A 23,599-nucleotide genomic window follows, 5' to 3' on the forward strand; every position below is an offset into this window, starting at 1 on the left:
AGCAGATCGGGTAGATGATCATCTTAATAGCCTGTTGAATTGGGATTTTATTGACTCATATTCCATCAATTATGTAAATGAAATAATCAATTATTGTATTGAAGACGCCCTTAATCAGTACAGAACTAAAATTCCTCTCAATGACTCCACTCACAAACATATTTTCAACTATAACATCAAAATGTTGAGAATATATAAAAATCGTGATATTAGACAAATAGAAAATATAAGACAAATAGAAAAGGGGAACTTTCCTGTTTTGCAATACATGTTAAAAAAGAAGCGCAACATTCTTGAATACAAATTCAAAATGAAAGGTGCACATTTGCAGCAATACAATTAACAAAATTGCAAAATGATCAAAGCAATTTGTTGTCGTAATTCACGAGACATTTGGACTGCGTTGAAAAAGGGAAATGTGTTAGATAGATCTGACAAGTGGGAAATAAAAGCAGAAACATGGATATCCTATATAAAGGAAAAAGATATGATACCTGCCCGTTTCGCAAATATAAGGGATGACACAGTTCCCATCTCTCTTGTCAACTACTTTGCTTGGTCCACATATGACATCATGTGGGCCATTAAAAAACGGTCTCATTCCCGTGCTCCGGGCCCGGATAGGTGTGTATACAGATCAGATCCCATTTTTTGGAGTAAGATCATAAAGATCAAATTTGATAGCATTCTTCAAAAGGGCCTCATTCCGAATTCCTGGGTCACGTCTATGCTTATCCCTCTTTACAAAAAGGGTGATTCCAGATTACCTGCGAATTAGCGTCCCATATCTCTGACTGATGCAGCAGCGAAGGTTTTCTCCATTTTAATCAGCCATGACTTAGAAAAATATTTATCTACTCACAAAATTTATTCAAAATGTCAGGTTGTATTTAGGCACCAGATGGGCACAACTTTAAATGCTACAATCATGGCCCATTTGATTGCTGGTATTAAAAGAAAAGAACTTCGCAATGTTTATATTGCCTCCATTGACATGTCTTCCGCATTTGATTCCGTTGTGCGACAAGTTTTATGAAATAAAATGCGTAAGTTTGGAATCCCAGAACTCTCTATACATTGGATCACCAAATTCCATACAAACACATCTTGTAGAATTCGCTTAACCCGGGGAGGTTCTCTAGCTGAGTCTGTTCTCATCTTATGATAAACTCCCAAAGCAGTGCAAGTATTCCTGGAGGAGGGAAACAGAATTTTCAGATTCATAATAAATTATGCGTTCCTTCAAAGGCCTGTGTGCACAGAATGTAGCACTGCCTTTCCAAATAAACCTTCTCGGCTTGAGGAAGAGTCCAGATTATAATGTTTGGTAAAGGTATGTATGGACGACTATGTGGCAGCCACACAAATATCCCTAATTGGGACATCCCTCTGTAATGCAAAGTTGGTCACTGTGTTTAAAACATCCTGGAGATGTAAAATATTAGTGCACGCCTTGGATCAAGCCGGTTTAATCTCTCCTCTTTCTTTCCAGGATGAGGAGGATAAAACGGAGGTAGAATTATCTTCCGAGTTAAATGGAACTCAGACACAATCTTAGGCAAGAAGGTTGGATTCACCTTCCTTATAAAAGATTGTAAAAGGAGGCTTGAAGCACGAGGCTTGCAGGACAAGGCCTGAGGTTCACTCACCCTTCCGGATGTGGTAATGGCCACTAAAAGGATGGTCTTTAAGGTTAATAAGGTCTTTAAGGTTAATAACCTTAAACGACAGGTATGGATAGGCTCAAAAGGAGCACACATTAGAAATGTCAATACTAGGTTGAGGTCCCAAGTTGGGACTTGGAATGAGACTGGGGGAAATGTATTCGTCAGTCCTTTTAAGAATTATATCACAAGGGGAATCTTGCAAAAAGATACCTCTTCAGAGGAGCACTTAAAAATGAGGAGCGCTGCAAGGTACCCCTTGATTGTACCAACCTGGAGCCCCAAGCTGGCCAGGTGTAATAAGAATGATAACACCATAGGTGTACTGCATGTAAACAGATCTTCATTCTTATCCGTACACCAGCTGCAGAATTTGTTCCAACAGCAGCAGTACAAGGACTTTGTTGCTGGCCTTCTGGACCAAAGCAAAATCTCCATTATGTCTTCAGGGTGTTCCCAATCCTTGTATCTCAACCTCTCAGAAACCATGCGTGAATGTTGAGAGTCTTGACCTCTGGATGGAGAACCCGATCTCTCTCTGCGAGAGTGAGAGTCCTCTCTTTGTGGCAGACGTATTGGATGGCAGATGGACATGTCCAATCCGAAGCAATGAGGATAATGGATTTCCCACACTTTCTCAACCTCCTGATGACTTCAGGAATGACGGGGAGTGGAGGAAACGCTTACAGGAGTGGAAACTCCCAGTCCACTACAAACACGTCTCCTAGAGCTCCTCTTAGGGGAAATTCCCTTGAGTAGTACTGTTCGCACTTCCGGTTAACACTGGTCGCGAACATATCCACTTGAGGGGTTCCCCAAAGGGTGAAGATCTCTTGAAGGACTCCTGAGCTAGTTCCCACTCATGGGAGACTGCTCTGCCTACTCAGAGCACCCGCCGTCGTGTTCTCCTCTCCGTCTAGGTGAACTACCAATAGGGAGATTCCTTCTTGAATTTCCCAGCACCAGAGCTGCATTGCCTCTCTGCACAGTGGTAGTGGCCCTTCACCTCCTCTCTTGTTGAGGTAGTAAATGGACACTGTGTTGTCCGTCATTATCAGGACGTTCTTCCCCCGCAAAGAGGGCAGAAAGGCCTTCAGCGCTACTCTGATTGCCTTCAGCTCCAACAGGCTATGTAGTTTGGACTCCGATGGAGACCATCGACCGCCGATTGTCAGGCTGTCGGTATGCACTCCCCAGCCTCCGAGTGAGGTGCCCATTACTACCTTTATCTCCGGCCATGGTTGCCAAAAATGTTCTACCTTAATGTTAAAGGAGATCCTGAGCGACTCTGTTTGGGACCTGAAGGAGATTTGACATCCTGCCTGGTAATTGAGACCATTGAGACCTGAGAGGCCACTGGAGAGATCTCATTTACATGCGCGCCTCGGCACCAGAAAAATGCAGGATGCATAAGGCCGAGCTACCTCAGAAAGTCGAAGGCTGGGAGATACTTGGCACTTTGGAATTTGGTGACCATCTGCAGAATGTCTTGAGCCCTCACCTCTAGTGCAAGGCTTTTCCAAGGGATGCATCTAGGACTGCTCCAATGAATAGGAGCTTTTGAGATTGTATCCTGTGAGACTTCTTAAAGTTGAGGTAGAAGCCCAGTCTGTGAAGGGAGTGACAGGTGGAGCTGAGATGTTAAAGGGTTTGTTCGGGGGAACGTGCCCTGATCAGCCAATCATCCAGATAGGGGTAGATGTGAATTCCCCCTCTCCTGAAACTCGCTGCCACCACCAACATTAACTTTGTGAAAACCCTCGGTCGGAGGTCAGCCCAAATGGCAGAACTCGAAACTGATAATGATTACTGCCAACGGTAAACCTCGGTTACCTTCTGTGCTTGTGATGGATTGGCACATGAAAGTAAGCATCCTGAAGGTCCAATGATACCATCCCGTCCTGAAGCTGGAGGGCCTGAAGGATCTGAGAAAGGGCAACCTTCTTGAATTTGTCCTTCCTGACGAACTTGTTAAATTCTCTTAAGTCCAAGATGGGTCTCAATCCGCCGTCCTTTTTTGGAATTAGAAAAGTATGGGGAGTACCAACCCTTGTTCCTCTCTGCTACAGGTACTGGTGCTATAGCACTTTTCTCTTGCAGGGTTAATATTTCCTGCATAAGGAGTGGATCTGGAACTTTGAAAGAGCTGTTCCCCGGTGACCGAGGCTTTTTTAGAAAGGGAAGGCAGTAACCCTGGGCAACTGTTTCCAATGTCCATGCTTCTGAAGTAATGCCACGCCATTCTTTCAGATGCAGTGACAGTCTGCCTCCCAGTGGGGTCTTCTGAACTAGGACCTCAGAGAGGGTTAGAAGCAGCTGGAGCAATGGCTGATTGTAAAGCAGCCGCTGCCTGGGTGGATCTAGTACCTCTTCCCCGTCCACCACGGGGAAATCTTTTCTTACCTCTGATTGGACAGTCCTCTCCCCCTTCTAACTGAGGAGGAGTAAGAGCAAAAGGACCTACCACTCTAAGGTGGGGCGGTTCGTCTAATAGCAGCACCAAGCAACTTTGCTGCCGCTATAGAGGTCTGTAATTTCTCTAGGATCTCGTCAGCCTAGTTACCAAATAAATGTGTGCCATCAAAGGGCATGCTAAGCAATCTGGACTGCACATCTGGAGCAAAACCAGACAAACCTGTGCATAACTGTACTAGCCGCCATGGACCTGCTGATGCGGTCAGCATTGTCAAGACCTGTCTGGAGGGATTCGCACATTTCATCTTTCCCATCCTTGACTAGATTTAAAAATCCATCCCTTTCATCCCCTTCAGGGATATGATCAGCCGCCATTGCTACACATTCCTAAATAGTGCGAGTGAATCGGGCAAACGTGCATGCAGCATTTGCTGACTTTAGGGGCATACTTCCCACACAGAAAACCTTCTTGGCCTAAGCGTTGTAATGCTTATCTCAAACTGGGGGAATATTGGGGTAAGTGTTCTGTTTAGAGGTTGATATGGCAGCTTGTACCACTAAACTTTAAGGAGTGGGATGCTTTGTCAAATAACTCGGGTCACTACTGGACGCCCTGTATTTAGATGTCAATTTTTTTTATTCACTGAGGAGTCAATTCTGGCATTTCCCAATTTGAACTCTCTCCTTTGCAATGCCACATGAAAAGGAAGAATAGTGTCCTCCTAGGGTTCGTTATCTTGGATGTCAGTCAGATCATCGTGTTCATATATTGGTGTTGGTCTTTTCAACCCCATATACTCTACCACCCTGGACATTAACTGTCTAGAAGACACATCAGCGTGGTCCATAGGGTCTGGTCTCCCAACTCTAAATCTGGTGACATATCTAGTCCACTTGCATTCTGCTGGGACTTCTGTATGTTTTTTTAGCCTCGATTCCTCTGAAACCAAATGCTCAGGGACCCCAGTTGTTCCATATTGGAGACGAAAAGGTTGTGAATCACCTGATGAATGTTCTGCTTCTTCACTCAAAAAAATCCTTTCTTTGTAAAGATGTATGGATCTTTTCTGTGATCCTCAATGGCGTCAATGGTGGCGCTGAAATCTTCGACACAGTTGACGTCGAAGGCTTCAACGCCTTTGACGTCAGGGACCTGTCACAGTCTGATGAGCAGTCTTTCGGCATAAATGACTTCTTCTTCGAGGACGTTTGGTCTCCACTCAAAAGATCCTTCGACCGCTCTCGAGGAGATTTCCCTTTGCCTTCCGGGCCCAGAGGTGCACAGTGTTTGCCCTCATCTTTTTTCTTGTCAAGTTTATCGACCTAGACTTAGCTTTCACAAGTTTGAGGGGGTCAAGGCCTCATCTTTACTCTGAACTTCTCTCATTCAAACGTAAAGGCTGATTTAGTCGGGCATATAACCCGTTCTGGGGAGGAACTTGATGCCCAAAACGGCGACCTATGGTGTCTTTTTCTCGATTGCTGTGAAGAGGATGAGTGTCGAGAACTACTGCGTGATCTCGACCTCTGTCTATTTACGAGAAACTTCTCTCGACTCGTCTGGAGACACTTTTTTTACTATGTCGAAGGGGATTTTGACCTACCTGCTGCTAATTTTCCTCTTCGCTCTTTCAGGGCTTTCACCATCATCAATAGGCAGGCCTAACAGTTGAAGGTAGTGTGAGAGGAACCGAGGCACCACAGAAACATCTGATGGGGGTCCGTAAGGGACATTTTAGCCCCACAATCTTAGCATTTCTAAAACCCCGATCTCAGAGTCGAAGACGTGAATGATGATACCATTCTGAACAATATATTTGAAGATTCTCGATATGGAACCGAAGCATACCATATACGAAGCGATAACTTTGGCCAATAAAACAGAACTGAAACCAACGGTCGCTGTGTGCGCTTTATACCATCGATGACGTCAACATCGAGACGTGGCCTCTGAGGAACCTCGAGTCAACTGACATCGACAAGCAGCACCCACTGCTGGAAAAAACTTCCAAAGCAGCTGAAGCTGAATATGGAAACATCATAAGATGAGAAATATGTGGATGGACACAATCCATTCGAAATGGAAGATCCACAATTATAGGATAAAACCACACTGCAGGTACACAATGAGGTGGTGTAGTACAAACAGCACAGTTGCAGCTGGTAAGGGAGGTTAGTGAGAAAAACAATTCAGCCAGCGCCAGCTCCATGATGCTAATGGTATCATGTAACGGTTTAATGAGGATACAATTGTTGACCATGTGCAAGGAGGAGGACACACCAAGAACCACTGTCCTCAATTGTACTCCAATCAGTGGTCAAAGTGAGCGGGAAAGCTTGGGAACAGTGCTTTTTTAAAATAAGCTTTACTGTTCCCATATTGTCATTAAAAAAAGAAACTGTTCTGGAATGGTTAAGTTTTCAAATGAAAGTGTACGAAGGTGAAACTTAAAATAAACGTTCCCCTAAACAGCAGGTACATGGGTTTTGGAGTTTGTATTGTGTGTGGGAGGTGGCATGGGGATGGGGTTTGTGGGGAGAGGGTGCATGCCAGCAGGGAACATAGTTCTACTACTTCTTTTCATACACTGACCACAGACTACAATCATAAAGGGATACATTACTCAGCGTAATCGTATTTCTGAGGCTTTTATCTGCTTAAATTCACATGTTGTGCATCGGCCGACATCTAGTGGAAGCTGCGGAGTATAACAGTTGTTTTTGAAAGTCGAAAAGGGATGTCGACAGGGCGTGCCAGTAATACTATCCCTAGTGTTACGTCCACTGTACCCATGATCCTTCACGCGTGTATTTTTTCTGGCATGAGGTAGCCCGAGGAGTAGTGTGAGTACAGAGTATCCAAGCAGATAGATAAGACTACAAGCATCCATGCGCCTTCTCTCAGAGAGGAGGAAGGACGGGTGCATGTGAATCTAAGCAGATACAAACATCAGAAATACGATTACGGTGAGTAATGTATCCCTTCTGAGGCTTGTGGAATCTGCTTAGATCACATGCTGTGCATAGATTAGGGAGCAGTGTTAGAAGGAGGAGGGATGTGAGACGGTTCATGAATGAACCAATGTCTTAGAACCGCTTGTTCCACTTGTGTATCCGTCTTGGAATGAGTGTCAATGCAGTAGAGCGGAGTGAAAATATGCATTGAGCTCCATGTAGCTGCTTTGCAAATTCTGTCTAGAGGGACATTTGCGATGAAAGCCAGGGTGGCTCCTGTACCTCTTGTGGAGTGAGCCCTGGGCGTAAAAGGCAGTGCTTTATTTGATAGGGAATAGCAAAGTTGTATACATCGGACTATCCACCTAGAGATGGCATTCTTTGAAATGCGGTCATCTTCTCTGCCTGGTGCTACAGAGACAAACAGTTGATCTCTCTTTCTTAGCGGTCTGGTCTTGTTTACACAGTAGATGACCGCCCTCCTCACATCTAGTGTGTGGAGTTTTACCTCAGCTGAGTTGGTGGGTTCCTGGAAGAAAGCCGGAAGCTCAATAGACTGGTTTACAAGAAATTTGGAGATGAACTTCGGGGAGAACCTAGGGTGAGTATGTAAAACCAGCTTGTCCTTGTGTACAACAAAGAACAGGTCCTGCACTGACAATGCTTGTATTTCACTAACTCTTCTTATGGAAGTGATAGCCACTAAGAAGGCAGTTTTGTAAGTCAGGTGTTTGAGACTAGACTTATGCATAAGCTCGAAAGGGGGTCCCATGAGCTTAGCAAGTACAACATTGAGATTCCATCATGGCAGCAGGTTTGAAATTTGAGGGTGGAGTCGTTTTACTCCCCCCATGAATGCCTTGATGACAGGTACCTTCTACCATGAGACTTTATTGTGGGAAGTTGTATATGCTGACAAAGCAGCCAGGTGAACCTCTAACAAGCGGAGCATATAAGTAAGAATGTAGGAAGAAGTACATTCTATGGGGGTTAATCGTTTTTGTCTGGCACCAAACTACAAATTTCCTCCACTTGCCAAAATAACAGTGCCTGGTGTTAGGCTTTCTTGATTCTTTCAAGATATTTCATTTATTTATTTATATTTATATAGCGCACAAGCAGCCCACAGGCATTGAGGCGCTGTTACTTGCGGGAGCTTAGTTACAGAGGTACAGGAATGGTAGCAGTTGTTGGTACATTATAAGTATTACAGACATAATACAATACTTACAGCTTCTGCGATTGGTCATTACAAACCAGTTTATGCAGTGGGTCAAAATGTATAGTATTCATGCTGATGCGAGGGGCCTTATGTGAAGAGGATGGTTTTCATAGCTTTACGGAAGGCGATGAGGGAGGCCTCACCTCGGATAGTGGGAGGTAGGGCATTCCAGTGTGTGGGTGCAAGATATGGGAAGCTGGAACCACCCGCTCTGGCTCTTTTTACTAGTGGCACATAGAGCATGTTGGTATAGGGTGATCTGGTTGGCCTTGTGGAGGAGACAGGGTGGATCCTTTCCGAGAGGTAAACGGAAGCAGTGAGGTGAATGCACTTGTGGGTCAGTGTAAGAGCTTTGAAGACGATTCTTTCCTTAATTGGGAGCCAGTGGGCTAGTTTTCTAGCCTCCGAGATGTGTTCTCTTTTAGCAATGCCTTGGGCTGCACGGAGAGCACTGTTCTATATGACTTGTAGCCTTTCCAGATTTTTGTTGGAGGTTCCTAGAAAGAGTACGTTGCAGTAGTCTAGCCTGGAGCCAGTGATGGCTCTGACTATGTTTGTGCAGTTCTCTTTGGAGAGAAAGGGCCTGACTGCGTTGATTAGTTTAGCGTGATATGCAGCTGAGGAGGCTATTGCATTGACTTGTCTCTCCATGGATAGGTTGGAATCCATATAGACTCCAAGGGTTTTGACTGAGTCTGAGACAGGTATTTTGATGGTGTCGATGGTGAAGTGACTGAATTGGGAGTCTAGATTTCTTAGTGTGTCGCTGGAACCTATCAGGAGGAGTTCAGTCTTATCGGAATTGAGGCATAGTCCATTGTCTGCCATCCATGCTTGAATGGTGTTGTAGAGGTTGTTAAGGGTCAAAAAGTCAGTGTCGTAGTTGCCAGTGAGGGTAAGGAGGATCTGGGTATCGTCAGCATAGTTAGTGTATGAGATACCCATAGCGTCGAGGATGAGGAAGAGGGGCCGTGTGAAGATGTTGTACAGGGTGGGAGAGAGGCAGGAGCCTTGGGGCACACCACAGAGTATGAAGGAGGGTGAGGCGGAGGCTAGGTCAGAGAATACTTGCATGGTTCTTGCATGGATCCATACATCTCTGGGGCAGATTAAGATGTACAAACTCTATGACTTCAGGAGCCATGATTGAGGGTGCACTGTTCGTCCCCCGTGCTGGGTGAGCAGATTGTATGGGCATGGAGTTTGATGGGATCGCACATCACCAGTTTGCGCAGGTGTGGATACCAGGATTGTCTTGCCCACATAGGAGCAACTAGGATGAGCGTCATCTGTTCCTTGTGAATCTTGTTCACCACTTTCCTCATGAGAGGTGTTGGGGATGAAAGGAAGGTAAGCAAATTTCCCTGACCAGTTAATCCATAGGGCATTCCCCTTGGAGCCTGGCTGGGGGGAATCTGGACGTGAAGTCTGGCTATTGTTTGTTTACGCTTGTAGCGAACAAGTCTATTAAGGGGAAAACCCATAGAGAGAAGAGGTGTTCTACAACATCTGCGTGCAGTTGCCACTCGTGTTTTTCTGGTAGGGGATCTCTGCTCAATGAGTCTGCGAGAGAGTCGAGTTTCCCTGGAGTGTGCTGCGACGATAGGAATATCTTCCGTCTGAGTGCCCATTTACAAATTTGCTGTGCAAGTCTGGACAGATTTGGAGAACATGTGCCCCCCCCTGTTTGTTTGTGTAAAACATTGCAGTAGTGCTGTCTGTCAGGAACTGCACAGATTGGTTCATTAAGTGGGATTTGAAGCCTGAAGGGCCTTGAATACTGGCAGAAGTTCTAGCAGATTGATGTGGTTCTGAGCTGCCACGCGAGACCACAGACCCTGAGCTGTGTGGTTAAGGTAGCGTGCCCCCCCACCCAGCAAGAGAGGCATCCGTCGTGATAATTGCTTGTATCTCTGGATCATAGAAGGGTTTCCCCTTCAGTAGATTTTCTCTCATCCACCAGTGAAGATTTTGTACTAGTGTTGGTGAAACCACCACTAGATCGTCCCATTGACCGCTTGCCTGAGACCATTGTTTCGCCAACCATTACTGCATGGGTCGCATGCGCAGGCATGTGTGTGGAACCAGGTAAATGAAAGATGCCATTGTGCCTAGCAAGTGCATCACTTTGCGCACCCTTATCTGGCGGCCGGCTTGATAATGTGGTATTTGCAACAACATGTTTTAGACTCTTTCCTCTGATGGAAAGAACAACCCCTCTTGCGTGTTTAAGACAGCTCCTAGGAACTGTTTGGTTGTGCTTGGCACTAAGCTTGACTATTTCTCATTGATTGAGAAGCCCAATTGAAAGAGAAGGTTGATAGTCTTTTGAATGTTTTGGGCGCAAATTAGGAGGGACTCCCCTGTAATGAGCCAGTCGTCCAGGTAAGGGTACAATGGGATTGCCTCCCTGCGCAGGTGTGCTGCCACCACCGCCAGTACCTTTGTGAATACCCTTGGACCAGATGCTATCCCGAAGGGTAGCACTTTGAATTGGTAGTGCTGGTTCGCTAGCTTGACGCACAAGAATCTTCTGTGTGCTGGGAACATTGAAATATGAAAATAGGCATCTTTCATATCCAGTGTTGCCATGTAATCCGCCCTTTTTTAGTAGAGGGATTACCTTTTGTAGCGCAGTCAATCAGAACTTATGTGGCTTTACATATTTGCTTGCAGGGCGCAAATCTCATACTGGAAGTAGGTTGAATAAATACCCTTGTTTAGCTGGTTGGCCGGGACGATTTCGATCTCGTCCTATAGTAGAAGTGCAGCGACTTCCCCGAGGAGGATACGCTGGTGTTCCTTTGAAAGGATCTTCTGCTGGGGGGGGGGTGATGGTTCTGGGGTAGTTGGAGGTGTTCTATACAGTATCCGCCTGCTACTGTGGACAGCACCCATCTGTCTGAGGTGATCCCCCTCCCATGCGTGGGTGAAGCTGCAAATGTGCACTCCTACTGGAGAGGCATAGGAGGGCACCTGAACTGGATAGTCCCTGCTTTTGTGGAGGGGCACCCCCTCTAGAGGAGTTGCCCCTGCCACGAGCTCAGGATCTACGCGGTCCTCTAGGATAGTTTTGGGAGGACTTACCTTGATTTTTACCCCAGGGCGCCCCTTGGCTTTGATTGTAACTGGACCCCCGTTGTGAACTTAGGCCACGAAAACAGTGAAAATTGCCATTACCCATATGGCCGGGTGGCTTGTTGGTCAGTTGCCCCTAAGATTTAAGTGCGTCAGCTGTTTTAAGGGTATCCTTAACGGCCTTGCAGAAGAGCACATTGGGATCGATAGGCATGTTCATCATTTAAAACCCGATTGCCTCAGCCACGCGTGACGTTTAATAACGGTCCCCTGAGCAATAAACCTTCCGGCGTTGTCTGCAGCGTCAAGGTTGGTTTTAAGTAAGCAGCTTGACACTGCTCTGCTGTCTTCGGCCACCTGAGCTAACTGGCACTTCAATGGTTCCTGGGCAGAGGATAGTAAGGCCGACACTTCCTCCCATTTGTGGCAGTTGTAACTGGCCAAGAGGGTTGCGTTGTTTGCAATTCTGATTTGGTAAGCCAAGGTGGAGGCAACCTTTCTGCCCATAGTATAAAGCTTCTTGCTTTCCTAGTCGGGCAGAGCCTCAGAGGAAGCAAGGGGGGTGCCCGCTCTTTTCAAAGTTGTAGTTACGACTTGCGAGTCGGGCTTTAGTGGACCTCTAATGTACAGAGGGTTCGAAGGTGGGGGTTTAAACAGCTTCTCTATACAGGGATATACAGCCTGTGTGAGGTTAGGGTCTCTGACGGCTGCATTTTGCACTGTATTGACTTGAGGAGAGGAATAAATTGCACCACAGTCTTCTTGTCCCCAAGGATTTGTTCTACAAAATCCTTATCCTCTTGTACCTCCTGGGTCTCTATTTGAAAGTGTTTGGGGCCTGATACCTGACCTGAAGCAGAGCGTCGATTTTAGGGTGCGGATAGGGCCGAGGCCTCGTCTGCGGATGATCTGCCCTCAGTGGGAGTTTTACGCGCTACACCCTTGCAGCGATCTCGAGCGAGAGTGCCCAGAGGACAGGGACTCAACTGACCTTCCCCTGGGCGTCGTGCGTTTGTCGACCGCTCGACGCATGTGTTGAGTTTCAACCTGGGGGTATGCGTTGAGTGGTGGATGGAATTGTAGCGCTTCCACCGCCAAGTGTTGTCCCCACAACAGGGCCGCTGGCTTGTCCTCCGGGGTCAGGGACCTGCGATTGGGTAGCCAAAGCTACCCAGTCGCCCTCGTCATCCAAAACGCCAGCGTTACTGCCATCACTGAAAGCACCTTGTACCTCCATGGCCTTGAGTTGCCTGGCGTAGTGGGCCCAGCATTTTGTCGATCAGTCTTTTAAAATCTTGAGCTTGAAGAGCCTACACGCTCAACAAGGAGACTCAACGTGGTCTTTTGGGAGACACAAGTGGGAGACTAAATGCTCATCGACCCACAGAAATGTTCTATTGCACTTGTGGCAGAATTTAAAGGGGGTCTTGTCCATAACTAGAAAATATGGCAGCTGGGCGAAAATAGTGTAAGAAAGGGGGCATATACATCCTAGAATGAACTCCCTACTATATGGGCCAAGGCCCAGGGTGGCCTTCCAAGGCCAAACGGTCCGTCGCGGTAGTCTTTCAACAGGCAGTTTCTTTGTCTTCACTGGTGCCGATATTTCGATGTTCGGTGAAATAAAGGATAGAAAGAATGAACTATCGGTAATTGAAATAAGTCGATGGCTTTACGCCGAAAGAGGAACTTCGCTACATGCGTCCGTCTAGAATGGCGGAAAAAACAATCTGAGGGACCTCGACGCAAGAGTGATCATGGGTACAGTGGACGTCACACTAGGGATAGTATTACTGTCACGCCCTGTCGCCGTGCCTTTTCAAGTCTCGAAAACAACTAATACTCTGCAGCTTCCACTAGATGCCAGCCTATGCACAGCATGTGATCTAAGCAGATTCCACAAGCCTCAGAAATACCATATACGCTTTCATTATATCATTCCACCATATCACAAATACTGTATACTCTCCTATACTATAGACAAATTACTATTGTGGTGGGTGTGGTCAGTGGGCAGATTATACAGCCATGCCCCCAAGAATCTGGCCACAACCTTCATAATAAAATTAAACCATATAACAAGTACATACAATGCACCTTCAAATAACAAAACTTGCCCTGTACACCCTGCAATTGAAATTATGTCTCGGAACATCAATTTTGACCGCAGACTTGGCAACATCTGCAAACCCTTTTGTCACCTATAAGAACAGCCCCATATCATCTTTATTTCACCCCCCTACCCTTTCTATGCCCTCTTTCGACCACCAAATAACCCCAAATATGTTGTCCAGACCCCCATCGCGCTATCCGACTGCTGTCCGCGGATCCAACATGGCGACAGTTTCAGAAAATTTGATGCACCTCGCGCACCATCCAGTCAGTGGGCGCGCACGCCCTCCCCCCACCCGCCCCCCGATTGGTCCAGGAGGGTGCCTGCGGACCGAGTAGGGAAGTGAATCCACAGACCAGACCCAGATATCACTAAAAAAAACTGGACGGATTTACATCAAATTCACAAAAGCAGCCTTTCGGGACCAAGTCGCCGCTCGTGACGCAAATTTGGTGAAAATCTAAGAGGATTTCCACAAATTTTGGGACTGCCCCTATAACACCCTCCCTCCCCCCGAACCAGACGAAACTGCACCAAACTTTACAGAATCACTCCGAGGGGGTTGTATACTTTCTTTCTGCAAAGTTTCGTGAGGATTCATCCAGGGGGGCAAAGTTATAAGCCACCCAAAAAGTGTTCTATGAGTTGAGCAACTTAACCATAACACACGGCTGCCACACAAAGAACCAACAGAGGTGCTTGATCACACAACCCAATTCATGTTACCAAAGAAAAACAATAGTACTAAAGTCCCTTGTTGCTTTATAGTGCAACCCAGAGAATCACCTGTTGAATAAAAAAGCTTTACACAGGGTTCATCTTATAAGGTGTTACAGAATTAATAAGACTGACAGTAGATATGACTTGACTCCTGGCAACTTTGCAATACATCACTAGAAAAGTCCATCAGAAAATATTATTTAAAATGCTAAAAGCAACATACAGTAAAATAGCAAATTGTGCAAGAATGCGACAATAGAAAGTTCATAGTACAATAAAATATGCAAAGTGCACTAACTTCCCACGATTAAGCAATGTGCAAAAAAAGGCACAAACATAGCACATTACCACAGATGATCGCATATAATATGCTAAGCACAAATTGCAAATTGAATAACAGCTAATACAATAGCTATACAATAGATTTGCCTTATTAAATCTGCAAAAAAATGATCATCAATGATGAGTGAGGACTACTGACACAAAGAAATATCCAATAACCACTGTCATTGTGAATAAATAAATATACAAAACAGGCAAACTGAATCTGTGACGAGCTTTTCTAATAAAGTGCACAGTGAACATACAATAAAGCTAAAATAGATCCATAACTTGCACAGAAGTCAACCCAAATGGTGCTGATGCTTGAAACTGCATGGTAAACATAATTAAGTACAATGGAGTAAAGGAATACCATTAAATAATCAATGTTTAATGCAACAAAAGAAACATCCAGTTGATACTACACCAAAACACAATTAAAATTAAAGAGCAGATGAATAACAGCAACAGAGAAAAGTCCAGAATATCAGGCAATCAAGTGCCAATCAATGTGTACAGCTCATCAACATTCTGGCCTTTAGGATTTTTTGTGTCCAAATCCAAAATAATTTTATTCTCCATTTGACGCAGAATTCCAGAACCCCCTCGGGATGTAAAGAAAGGCACATGACACATCCCAAAGAAAGAAAATCCATCCAAACTAGATCTATGGTATTTTTTAAAAATGTTTTGCCATCGGATAAGAGTGATTGATTACTCTAATGCTGCGGATATTCTGCAAGATTCTTACTTTGAATGTACAAGTGGTACTGGCCATATACCATTTGTCACAAGGACAGCTTAACACATATACAACAAATGTGTTATCACACATAATATGATGATTGATGGTGCGGATCCTGCACAAAATCTGGTGGACATAAGAACTCATTCTAGTTGCTTAATTACACACTTTACAGTTGGAGCACTTGAAAAAACCATGACCCGTTTGGATCAACTAGGAACTTGCAGTTTATTTTGCATCCAAGGCAGCTAAAAAAAAAATCTCGAGTCTGATTTGTCCTTCAGAGAATGGGACTTTTCTGAATGTCAAACGAGGAGGACTAGGCAAAATAGGTGCCAAGTCCTTATCCACTCTCAAAACATGCCAACGTTTCTGTACAACTTGCCTTATACGTTGTGATTCACCACAATATGTCGGAATGAGTTGTACATCATCACTCCCATCAGACAAAGATATCTTGCTTTGACTAAGTAAAAGGCCCCTCTAAGTTTCTAGCTCTCCTACATGCATGTTCAACAATGGATTTAGGGTAACCCCGTCTAAGAAAATGAAATGCTGCCCTAGAGCATTCATCAAACTTCGCAATATCAGAACAATTGCTCCGATACCTCACAAATTCGCCATAAGGAATACTTTTCTTTAGCTATACTGGGGTGGCTACTGGCATGCAGGAGAAGGTTAGAAATTGTGTTTTTTTTATCTACATAGGTATGAATACCTGTTGCATCGAGTTTGACATTTACATCAAGAAAAACTATTTTTGTTGTACTAGGAGTCTCAGTAAAATGAAGATTGATGGATTCCAAGATGGCAGCAGACACCAGATAGATGGGTGTCGACGGCGCTCCGTAGCCCTCCTGCCAAGTTTAGCGGTCCCACCACCCCTAGCAGGCTAACGAGCGGCTGATTGCAAAGTTCTGTGACCCCCGCACTGACCAGGAATCGGTGCCGTGACAACGTCCAGCACAGGACGAGAAAGTCGGGAGCGAAGCCTAGACGACATCGGAGGCCCCCTGAGGGCGGGAGGCGCATCGGGCTGCTACCATCAGCTGCAGCGTAGGAGGTGCGCCGGCGAGGTTTTTGGCGCCTGACTGCTCCATCGTCCGGTGCGGGACGTTGTCGGAGGCGAACAGGGCCAACGGTGGGCGCGGAGCCACTCAGGGACACGGAGGTGCGGCCCCGGCATTCGTCCCAGGTCGAGAACTGCTGGGCCTGACAGTTGGGTGAGACCCGGAGACTGGGAGCATACCCGCGGGGGTCCAGCGAGCGGGCACGCATCGGACCCGGGCCCCTCCTGAACGGCCCTGCGGCTCTCATCGCTGCGCCCGTGGGGCAGACAAGGACTTGGACACAGGCAGCAGGCGCTGGAGTTCGGTGGACCTCCCGGGGAGAGGAGGACCTTTTGTCGGGGCAGTGGGCGCTCAGACGGCCCCAGGAGTGTGTCGCCCCGCTGGGGGTCCAGGTGAGGGGGCGCGACATTCTATGAAGAGGGAGGCCGGGAGTGCGCCATTGAGAGCGGGGCTCTGGTAGCGCCTGCCCCGAGGAGCAGCTGGGTGGGCCATCCGCCACGCAGCAGAGGCCGGGAGCGGGGCGGTGGAGCCCCCCTCGTATGTGCAGTGGCCCCCTCTGTCTGGGCAGCCATGACACTAAGCCCCACTGAGTAATTGACTCGAAGCGGGGGTAACCCAAAATAATTTTCAGCCGCACAGCTTACTACAGCTCATCGGCTACTTACACCTGCATCAATAAAGCACGGCATAAAGAGGCAGAGGAAACGTCCAGTACATTCCGGCCCACCAGTCACCCTTCCTTGGTATAAACAAAACATAAGACAAGGCAGCTGCCGGTCCGAATACATGCGTATAGCCCAAACCGGAGGCGCAAAGAGACTTCGATTTCCAGTACAAAGCTCTACGAGGCACTGAAGTGAGGGGCATTAAGGGTCCCTTCCTTGAGCCAAAATCAGAGGGGCTGATTGCAGGGGAGTGCTCCCAGGCGCAGAAGGGTTCTCCTGCTGGAGTCAGATTTCTAAAGCAGAGACGCCTGCCCACCCGCACTTGATTGTATTCTATAACCATGGCAGCCAAGAGTAGGAACAGGACAAACAAAAGCGCATTCTCACAAGCTGATACATCAAGCCCTCTTGTGGGCATGTGGGCGAATAAAGACACCAACGAAGACCGCAGGGGTACACAAGAGGGAACCATGGGGCAGGAGCATTCCGAGACACCTGATCCGGCTGCACAAATCTCACGCCAAGACCTGCGGGGGGAGTTGCTCTCTCTCCGAACATCATTGGGGAAGACATTTCAGGAGCAATTCCAATCAATGACAACGGATATTAGCCAGGCAATGGCAGAAATCAAGCAGGAAGTAGGTCAGCTGGGAGAGAGAACGGACCTCGTTGAAAAAGGCCTGCAGGAGGTGGGTAGAGAAACGACAGAGAATAGCAAGGCAATCGAGAGACTGGACACGGCAACACGAAACCCAGAAATCCGAATGGAGGATATGGAAAATAGGTCCCGAAGGATCAATATCAGGCCAAAATTATTGCCGGACATGGTACAAGACTGGGACCTAAAGGAGACGGTTCAAGGGATCTATGCGGAGCAGCTAGGCGAGTCCTCCCCCGACAAGATAGAACTGGACAGGGTCCATAGAGTGGGCTACCTCAACAGGAGCCCAAAGGCTAGCCCTATAGACGTTTTGTACGCATTCACAAGGTATGCCCAAAAAGAAGTAGTTCTCAGAGCGGCCAGACAGAAGGAGCCGATACTCCAACAACCACTGTATCAAATTATATCAGGATCTCGCCAGCAGCACCCTACTTAAACGGCGGCAATGGAACCCAATTACCTCTAAACTCGAAGAACAAGGGATCAAATACAAGTGGACCTTTCCATTCAAGCTCTTTTTCGAGTGGACTGGCACACAAATGCGGATAACCACGATGCACGAAGGAGCAGACATCCTGCAAATTGAACTGGATCAGGAATCGGATCAGGTGCCTGGGGTGGTCAGAACAGGCAAATCCTCTGAAGCAGGCGCTGGGGAGAATCCTAGACCGTGGGAGTGGACGGTAGTGTGTGAGGGGAAAAGGAGAAAACCTGTGTTGCGGGCCGACTGGGAAGGGGAAAGAAATTGGACCAACAGCGGAAGGGAGGACGGGGTGGAAGAGGACGGACCTGGAGGGTCAACAATCATAAGGGGTGGTGGACAGAAAGAGTTCTTTATCAAGGAGGGGAGGAGGAGAAACGAGCAAACATCCTGGGATTGGTAAGGGCAAGGATGCCAGAGGAGAGGAGGAGGGAGGCGAGAAGGCCTAGTGGTAAGGTCTTCAGGGCAAGGGTGGGGGTGCGGGGGAGGGAGTTGGGGGGGAGCGGGGTCCTACAGGTGCTGCCCAGGGAGCAAAGTAAACGCATCAAACGCACCCAGGCACTCAAAGCAGAGGGAACGAGTGGAGGGGAAAAGTGGGGTGGACACGTTCAGCTGGAGCGGGAGACATCTTACCGTTCAAATGGGTAACCCATAACGTTAGGGGTCTCAACTCCCCACTGAAAAGAAAAAAGCTTGAGCAATTCACAAAAAGGGGGAAACCAGACTTTCTGGGGCTGCACGAAACGCATTTGCTTCGTAAAGACCAGAGTCGACTCAAGCTAAGGGGGTTTGATCAACTGTTTCAGGCATCGGGCCCACAAAATCGGGAGGGGTGGCGCCGGCCGTCAGGAATTCGGTCAACTTCAGGGTTGAGGAGACTCTCGGAGACAAAGAGGGCAGATTCATAAGAGTGAGCGGCAATATCACAGAGGTGACCTACACGATAGGGGTCATCTATGCGCCAAATTCAGGGCAGGACTCCTTCCTGCGGGGCATCTTAGGAAAACTAGAAGAGTATGCAAGGGGCCAGATAATTATAATGGGCGACTTCAACATAGCTTGGGATAGGGCCAAAGATAGATAGGGGGCCCAGGAGCACGGGTGGGGGAGCGGTGGCTTTGACGGGACTGAGGGACAAAATGGAATGCATGGGGTTGAGGGACGTTTGGAGGGAACTGAAAGGGAACGTGGAGGGTTACACCTTCCTCTCCGAAGTCCATGGGACACAGTCCAGAATAGACTATATTTGAGTCTCAGCGAACTTGGTAGGAAGGGTTAAGGGGGTAGAGGTGGGCCCCATGGGAAAAGCAGACCACAAAACATTGTCTATGCAGCTAGAGCTGGGAAGGAGGGGAAGAGGGGTATGGGGATGGAAATACCCGGAATACCGTTGAGGGATCCCATAATAAGGGAGGAGACAGAGAACAAGATGAGAGAGTTCTTTGAAAATAATAAGAGGGGAGACACGGGAGAAGATATAAGTTGGGATGCGTTTAAAGCTACGATGAGGGGGGAAATCATAGCAGTTACGGTGCAAAGAAATAAGCAACTGCTGGCCCTGGAGACCAGGCTCAAGAAAAAGGTGGAGGAGGCACGGAACAAGGTAGCTGAGACCCCCAACAGGCACAATCAGATGGTATACAGGAGGGCGGTGGGTCAACTGGAGATCTTACGAACCAAAAAGGCAGAGGGGGCCCTGCTCTGTGTGAGGCAAACATTTTATGCTAGAGGGAACAAGGCAGACGCCCTAGTAGCGCGCCTTCTCCGGGGAGTGGCGTCAAGAAATAAGATTACAGCTCTAAAGACGGAAACAGGTGAAAGGGTCAGACGAACAGAAGATATTCAAGAAACCATGGCCAAATTCTATGAGGCATTGTATACTTCACAGAATCCTCACGCCCAAGCCCAGCAGGAATTCCTGGAAAAGATAGACTTGCACAAAATAGATAGCGATGCCCAGACCGGTCTACACCAGGAGATAACAGAGGATGAGGTGACGGGGGTTATCAGGAACCTGTCCGCAGCCAAAACCCCAGGCCCAGATGGGTACTCGGCCTCGTTTTACAAGTCCTTTGCCGGGTTGCTGGTGCCACAACTGACCCGCCTCGTTAACTCCTTTAGGGATAGGGGGGAAATAGCCTCATCCATGAAAGAAGCGAAGATCTACCTGATTCTTAAAGCAGGTAAGGACCCCCAAGAAAGATCATCCTATAGGCCAATAGCGCTCATCAATGTAGATGGCAAGATATACACAAAAATCCTGGCCAATCTGGTAGAGGGGCTTCTCCCGGTCCTGATTCATCAAGATCAGGTGGGTTTTATAAAAGGTAGACAGACAGCGGACAATATACGGAGGGTGGCACACCTAGTGGAAAAGGCGGAAAAAACTCGCACTCCAGCAGCTTTACTATCTCTAGACGCTGAAAAAGCATTTGACCGGGTTGAGTGGTCATTCCTCTTTAAGGTCATGGAACAAACGGGGCTTGGAGGCACCTATTTGCAAATTGTCAAGGCAAACTACAAGGGGCCCCGAGCGAGAGTGGTTGTGAACGGAATGACCTTGAGGCCATTCCAACTCCAAAGAGGCACAAAACAGGGATGCCCCCTTTCGCCTTTGCTCTATGCAATTTACTTGGAACCCCTCCTTCAGGCTATTCGGGAGTCGGAGGGAATACAGGGAATTCGATTTGTGGGCAGACAGCATAAAGTAGCGGCCTTCGCTGACGACATGCTACTCACTCTGACTAATCCCATAGAATCGAGCAGGCAGAGTAGATTACTACTCAAGGAATTTGGGGAAACGTCGGGACTACGCATAAACATGCATAAATCAGAGCCGTTGGACCTGTTGCTGGGGAAAGAAGAGAGGGAGTTGAAACGGGAGACACCATTCGCATGGCGGCCTGGGGCGATCACATACTTGGGGGTTAGGATTACCCAGAGTCTCACAGGATGGTACGTGGCAAATTACCCCTCGCTCCCTAATGAAAAGTATTAAAAAGGACCTCCACACGTGGCAGAATCTTCGGATTTCCTGGCTTGGGAGGCTGGCGGCAATAAAAATAGTCATACTGCCGAGGATGCTCTATTTATTTCAAGCTATCCCCCAAGCAGTCCCGGCAAGCTTCTTCAGGGATCTCCAAGTTGTAACAAACAAATTCACATAGGAGGGGAAAAGAGCAAGGGTTATCAGGCAGCAACTCATGGCACGAGGAAAGAAGGGAGACTAGCCTACCTAACTTCCGCCAATACTACGAGGCAACCCAGCTGAGGGTTATTAGGGAATGGCTTAATGAAGGGGGAAGAAAAACACTGGGTTAGAATGGATAGGGCAGTCACAAAACATGAATTGGGGGAGGTTTTGTGGCTACCCAAGCAGCACCGACCAGAACATATGTATGAGAGCTCCATCACCAAACTAGTTGCGGATAACTGGGACACGCTGGTCAAACATAGGGAAATCACAACATTCCCGTCCGCCTTCTCACCTCTATTCAACAATAAAGAGTTCACCCGTGGGCTGGATAGGGGGGCACTCAGGTTCTGGCTGGAAGGGGGCTGTCAGAGAATGAGAGACATGTTTATATGGGGGAAATCAGCATCTTTGTGGATTGCAAAAGGGATTTCACTCTGGGGGAGGGTGAGAGACTGAGATACTCCCAACTACGCCACTGGCTCCTACACCCGTCGAACAAGGAGGCGGCCACAAGGTCACCGACTCCCTTCGAGAAATTCCTTATGACCAACGATGGCTCGAAAGGACTAATTTCACAGCTGTACAAGATCCTGGATGAAGCAGTCTCGAGGCCACAGTGGGTGTACATGGGGAGATGGGAGCATATTCCGGGTAGAGAAATAGAGAAGAGGACTGGGAGAAACTTTGGAGAAGAATCCCCAAATTAGCAAGAGCCTCACAAACCCAGGAGGCCTGTATAAAATACTCTTTGGGTGGCATTATACTCCAGCTCGCCTGCGTAGGATATACCTTGAGACAACGGGAATTTGTTGTGGAGGATGTAAGCAGGAGGGCACAGCGGAACATATCTGGTGGAGGTGCCCAAAAATAGTTCCGTTCTGGAAGGAAGTTTGTCAAGCACAAGAACAGGTGTTCGGACCAGGGGGTAACACGCCCCCGGAATGGACCCTACTGGGCCTCCGACCTGAAGGAGTGTCAGGAGAGCCGAGAGGCAGAGAAAGAGCACGTGGATGCTAACCATAGCTGGAATGACAATTATTGCCCAGGGTGGAAAAGCTCAGTCACGCCGACGTTCCAAGATTGGTTGCGCAAAGTGTGGGAGATTGAGACAATGGAATGGGCTACATACGCTATGAACAATGCATTGCACAAATTTGCAGGCGAATGGGGGGGGGGGGGGGGGAGTGTTAACCTTTCTCAGACGATTTTATGATCGGATGGAGCCCGCAACGCCTAAAACTCTTAGACCTGCAGTGACCCTAAAGAGACATAATGTGGCTAACAGCGAAAAGGATGCAGCGGAAACCCTGAGGCGGCACCGAGGGAGAGGTGGGGGAGGGGGTGAGTTACGGGGATTGTTATACCTGTTGGAAAAATGTATAAAAATAATTTTAAAAATACATTAAAAAAAAGCGAAGATTAATCTCATTATGAACTAATATGTTCACAAACACAAGCCATTTCCCCTCATTTCCCTTCCAAATGATGAACAAATTATCAATGAACGTCCACCAAGCAACAATATGCTAAAATAGAAAGGTTTTACATCGATTTTCTTTATTTTGCAATAAAGTATAGATTGTTTTTCAGGGTCCGGGTGGAAAGCTCAAAAGTTAAGCCGTTTGTCTCAGACACTAGCCAGCCTGTATTTTGTCAAGATCTGACCCCATTGCAGGTCCAATTCAGCACTTCAACCTTCGAGGCTAAAACACAGAGTACCATAAAATTGGGTTATAAGACTCATTATAGCGCTTACGAGCGGGAGGAACACATTCTTATTATACAATCATGATTGTACTGAAATCTGTTTAATATAATACTAACTTTACATAAATATAAAGTTACAAATCTATACACATTAAGTAAGAATTTCAATAAATATTTATTTTCTAAAGCAATGTGAACCAGGAGTGCAGGATTGAGTAGTCAGCTTGGACAGCTTAAGTATGATTAGTAAACAAAGGCAATAAACATTTTTAAAAAAACAATGTACTATGAAAAAGATTAAATTGCGATAAAAGCAAAAAGAATGACGACAGCACTCACCACCAGTGTTTGAATAGTTATTAACACTTGAAACAGGTTCAGATGACACAGTATTTCTGTTATGTCCTCCCATATGCTGCGGTTCGCTACATACACTATCAACGGAAAGGGGCACATTCCGATTTGTTTCAAGTGCATGGCCTTTATCATCTGGAGATTCCCAATCAGAGTGGTCCACGGCTACATGAACAAAATGGAAACAGTGACTGAGATTTTTACAGGCGTTCAATTACATTTTAAAGCTCAA

The 23,599-nt window shown here is 47.0% G+C and overlaps 1 protein-coding gene across 2 annotated transcripts in view; it reads right to left on the reverse strand.

Moving 5' to 3' along the window:
• The window catches only part of PDE7A (phosphodiesterase 7A), a 1,871,135-nt gene that overhangs the window by 1,350,022 nt on the left and 497,514 nt on the right, over window positions 1–23,599 (reverse strand). For both annotated transcript variants that reach the window (XM_069621123.1, XM_069621122.1), the window contains one exon: window positions 23,353–23,532. In XM_069621123.1, the coding sequence (XP_069477224.1) occupies window positions 23,353–23,532 (180 nt within the window). The remainder of the gene's footprint in view (window positions 1–23,352; window positions 23,533–23,599) is intronic.

This window comes from Ambystoma mexicanum, chromosome 5q (assembly GCF_040938575.1).
Source record: "Ambystoma mexicanum isolate Mex_15411 chromosome 5q, UKY_AmexF1_1, whole genome shotgun sequence".
In the NCBI taxonomy this organism is placed as follows: domain Eukaryota; kingdom Metazoa; phylum Chordata; class Amphibia; order Caudata; family Ambystomatidae; genus Ambystoma; species Ambystoma mexicanum.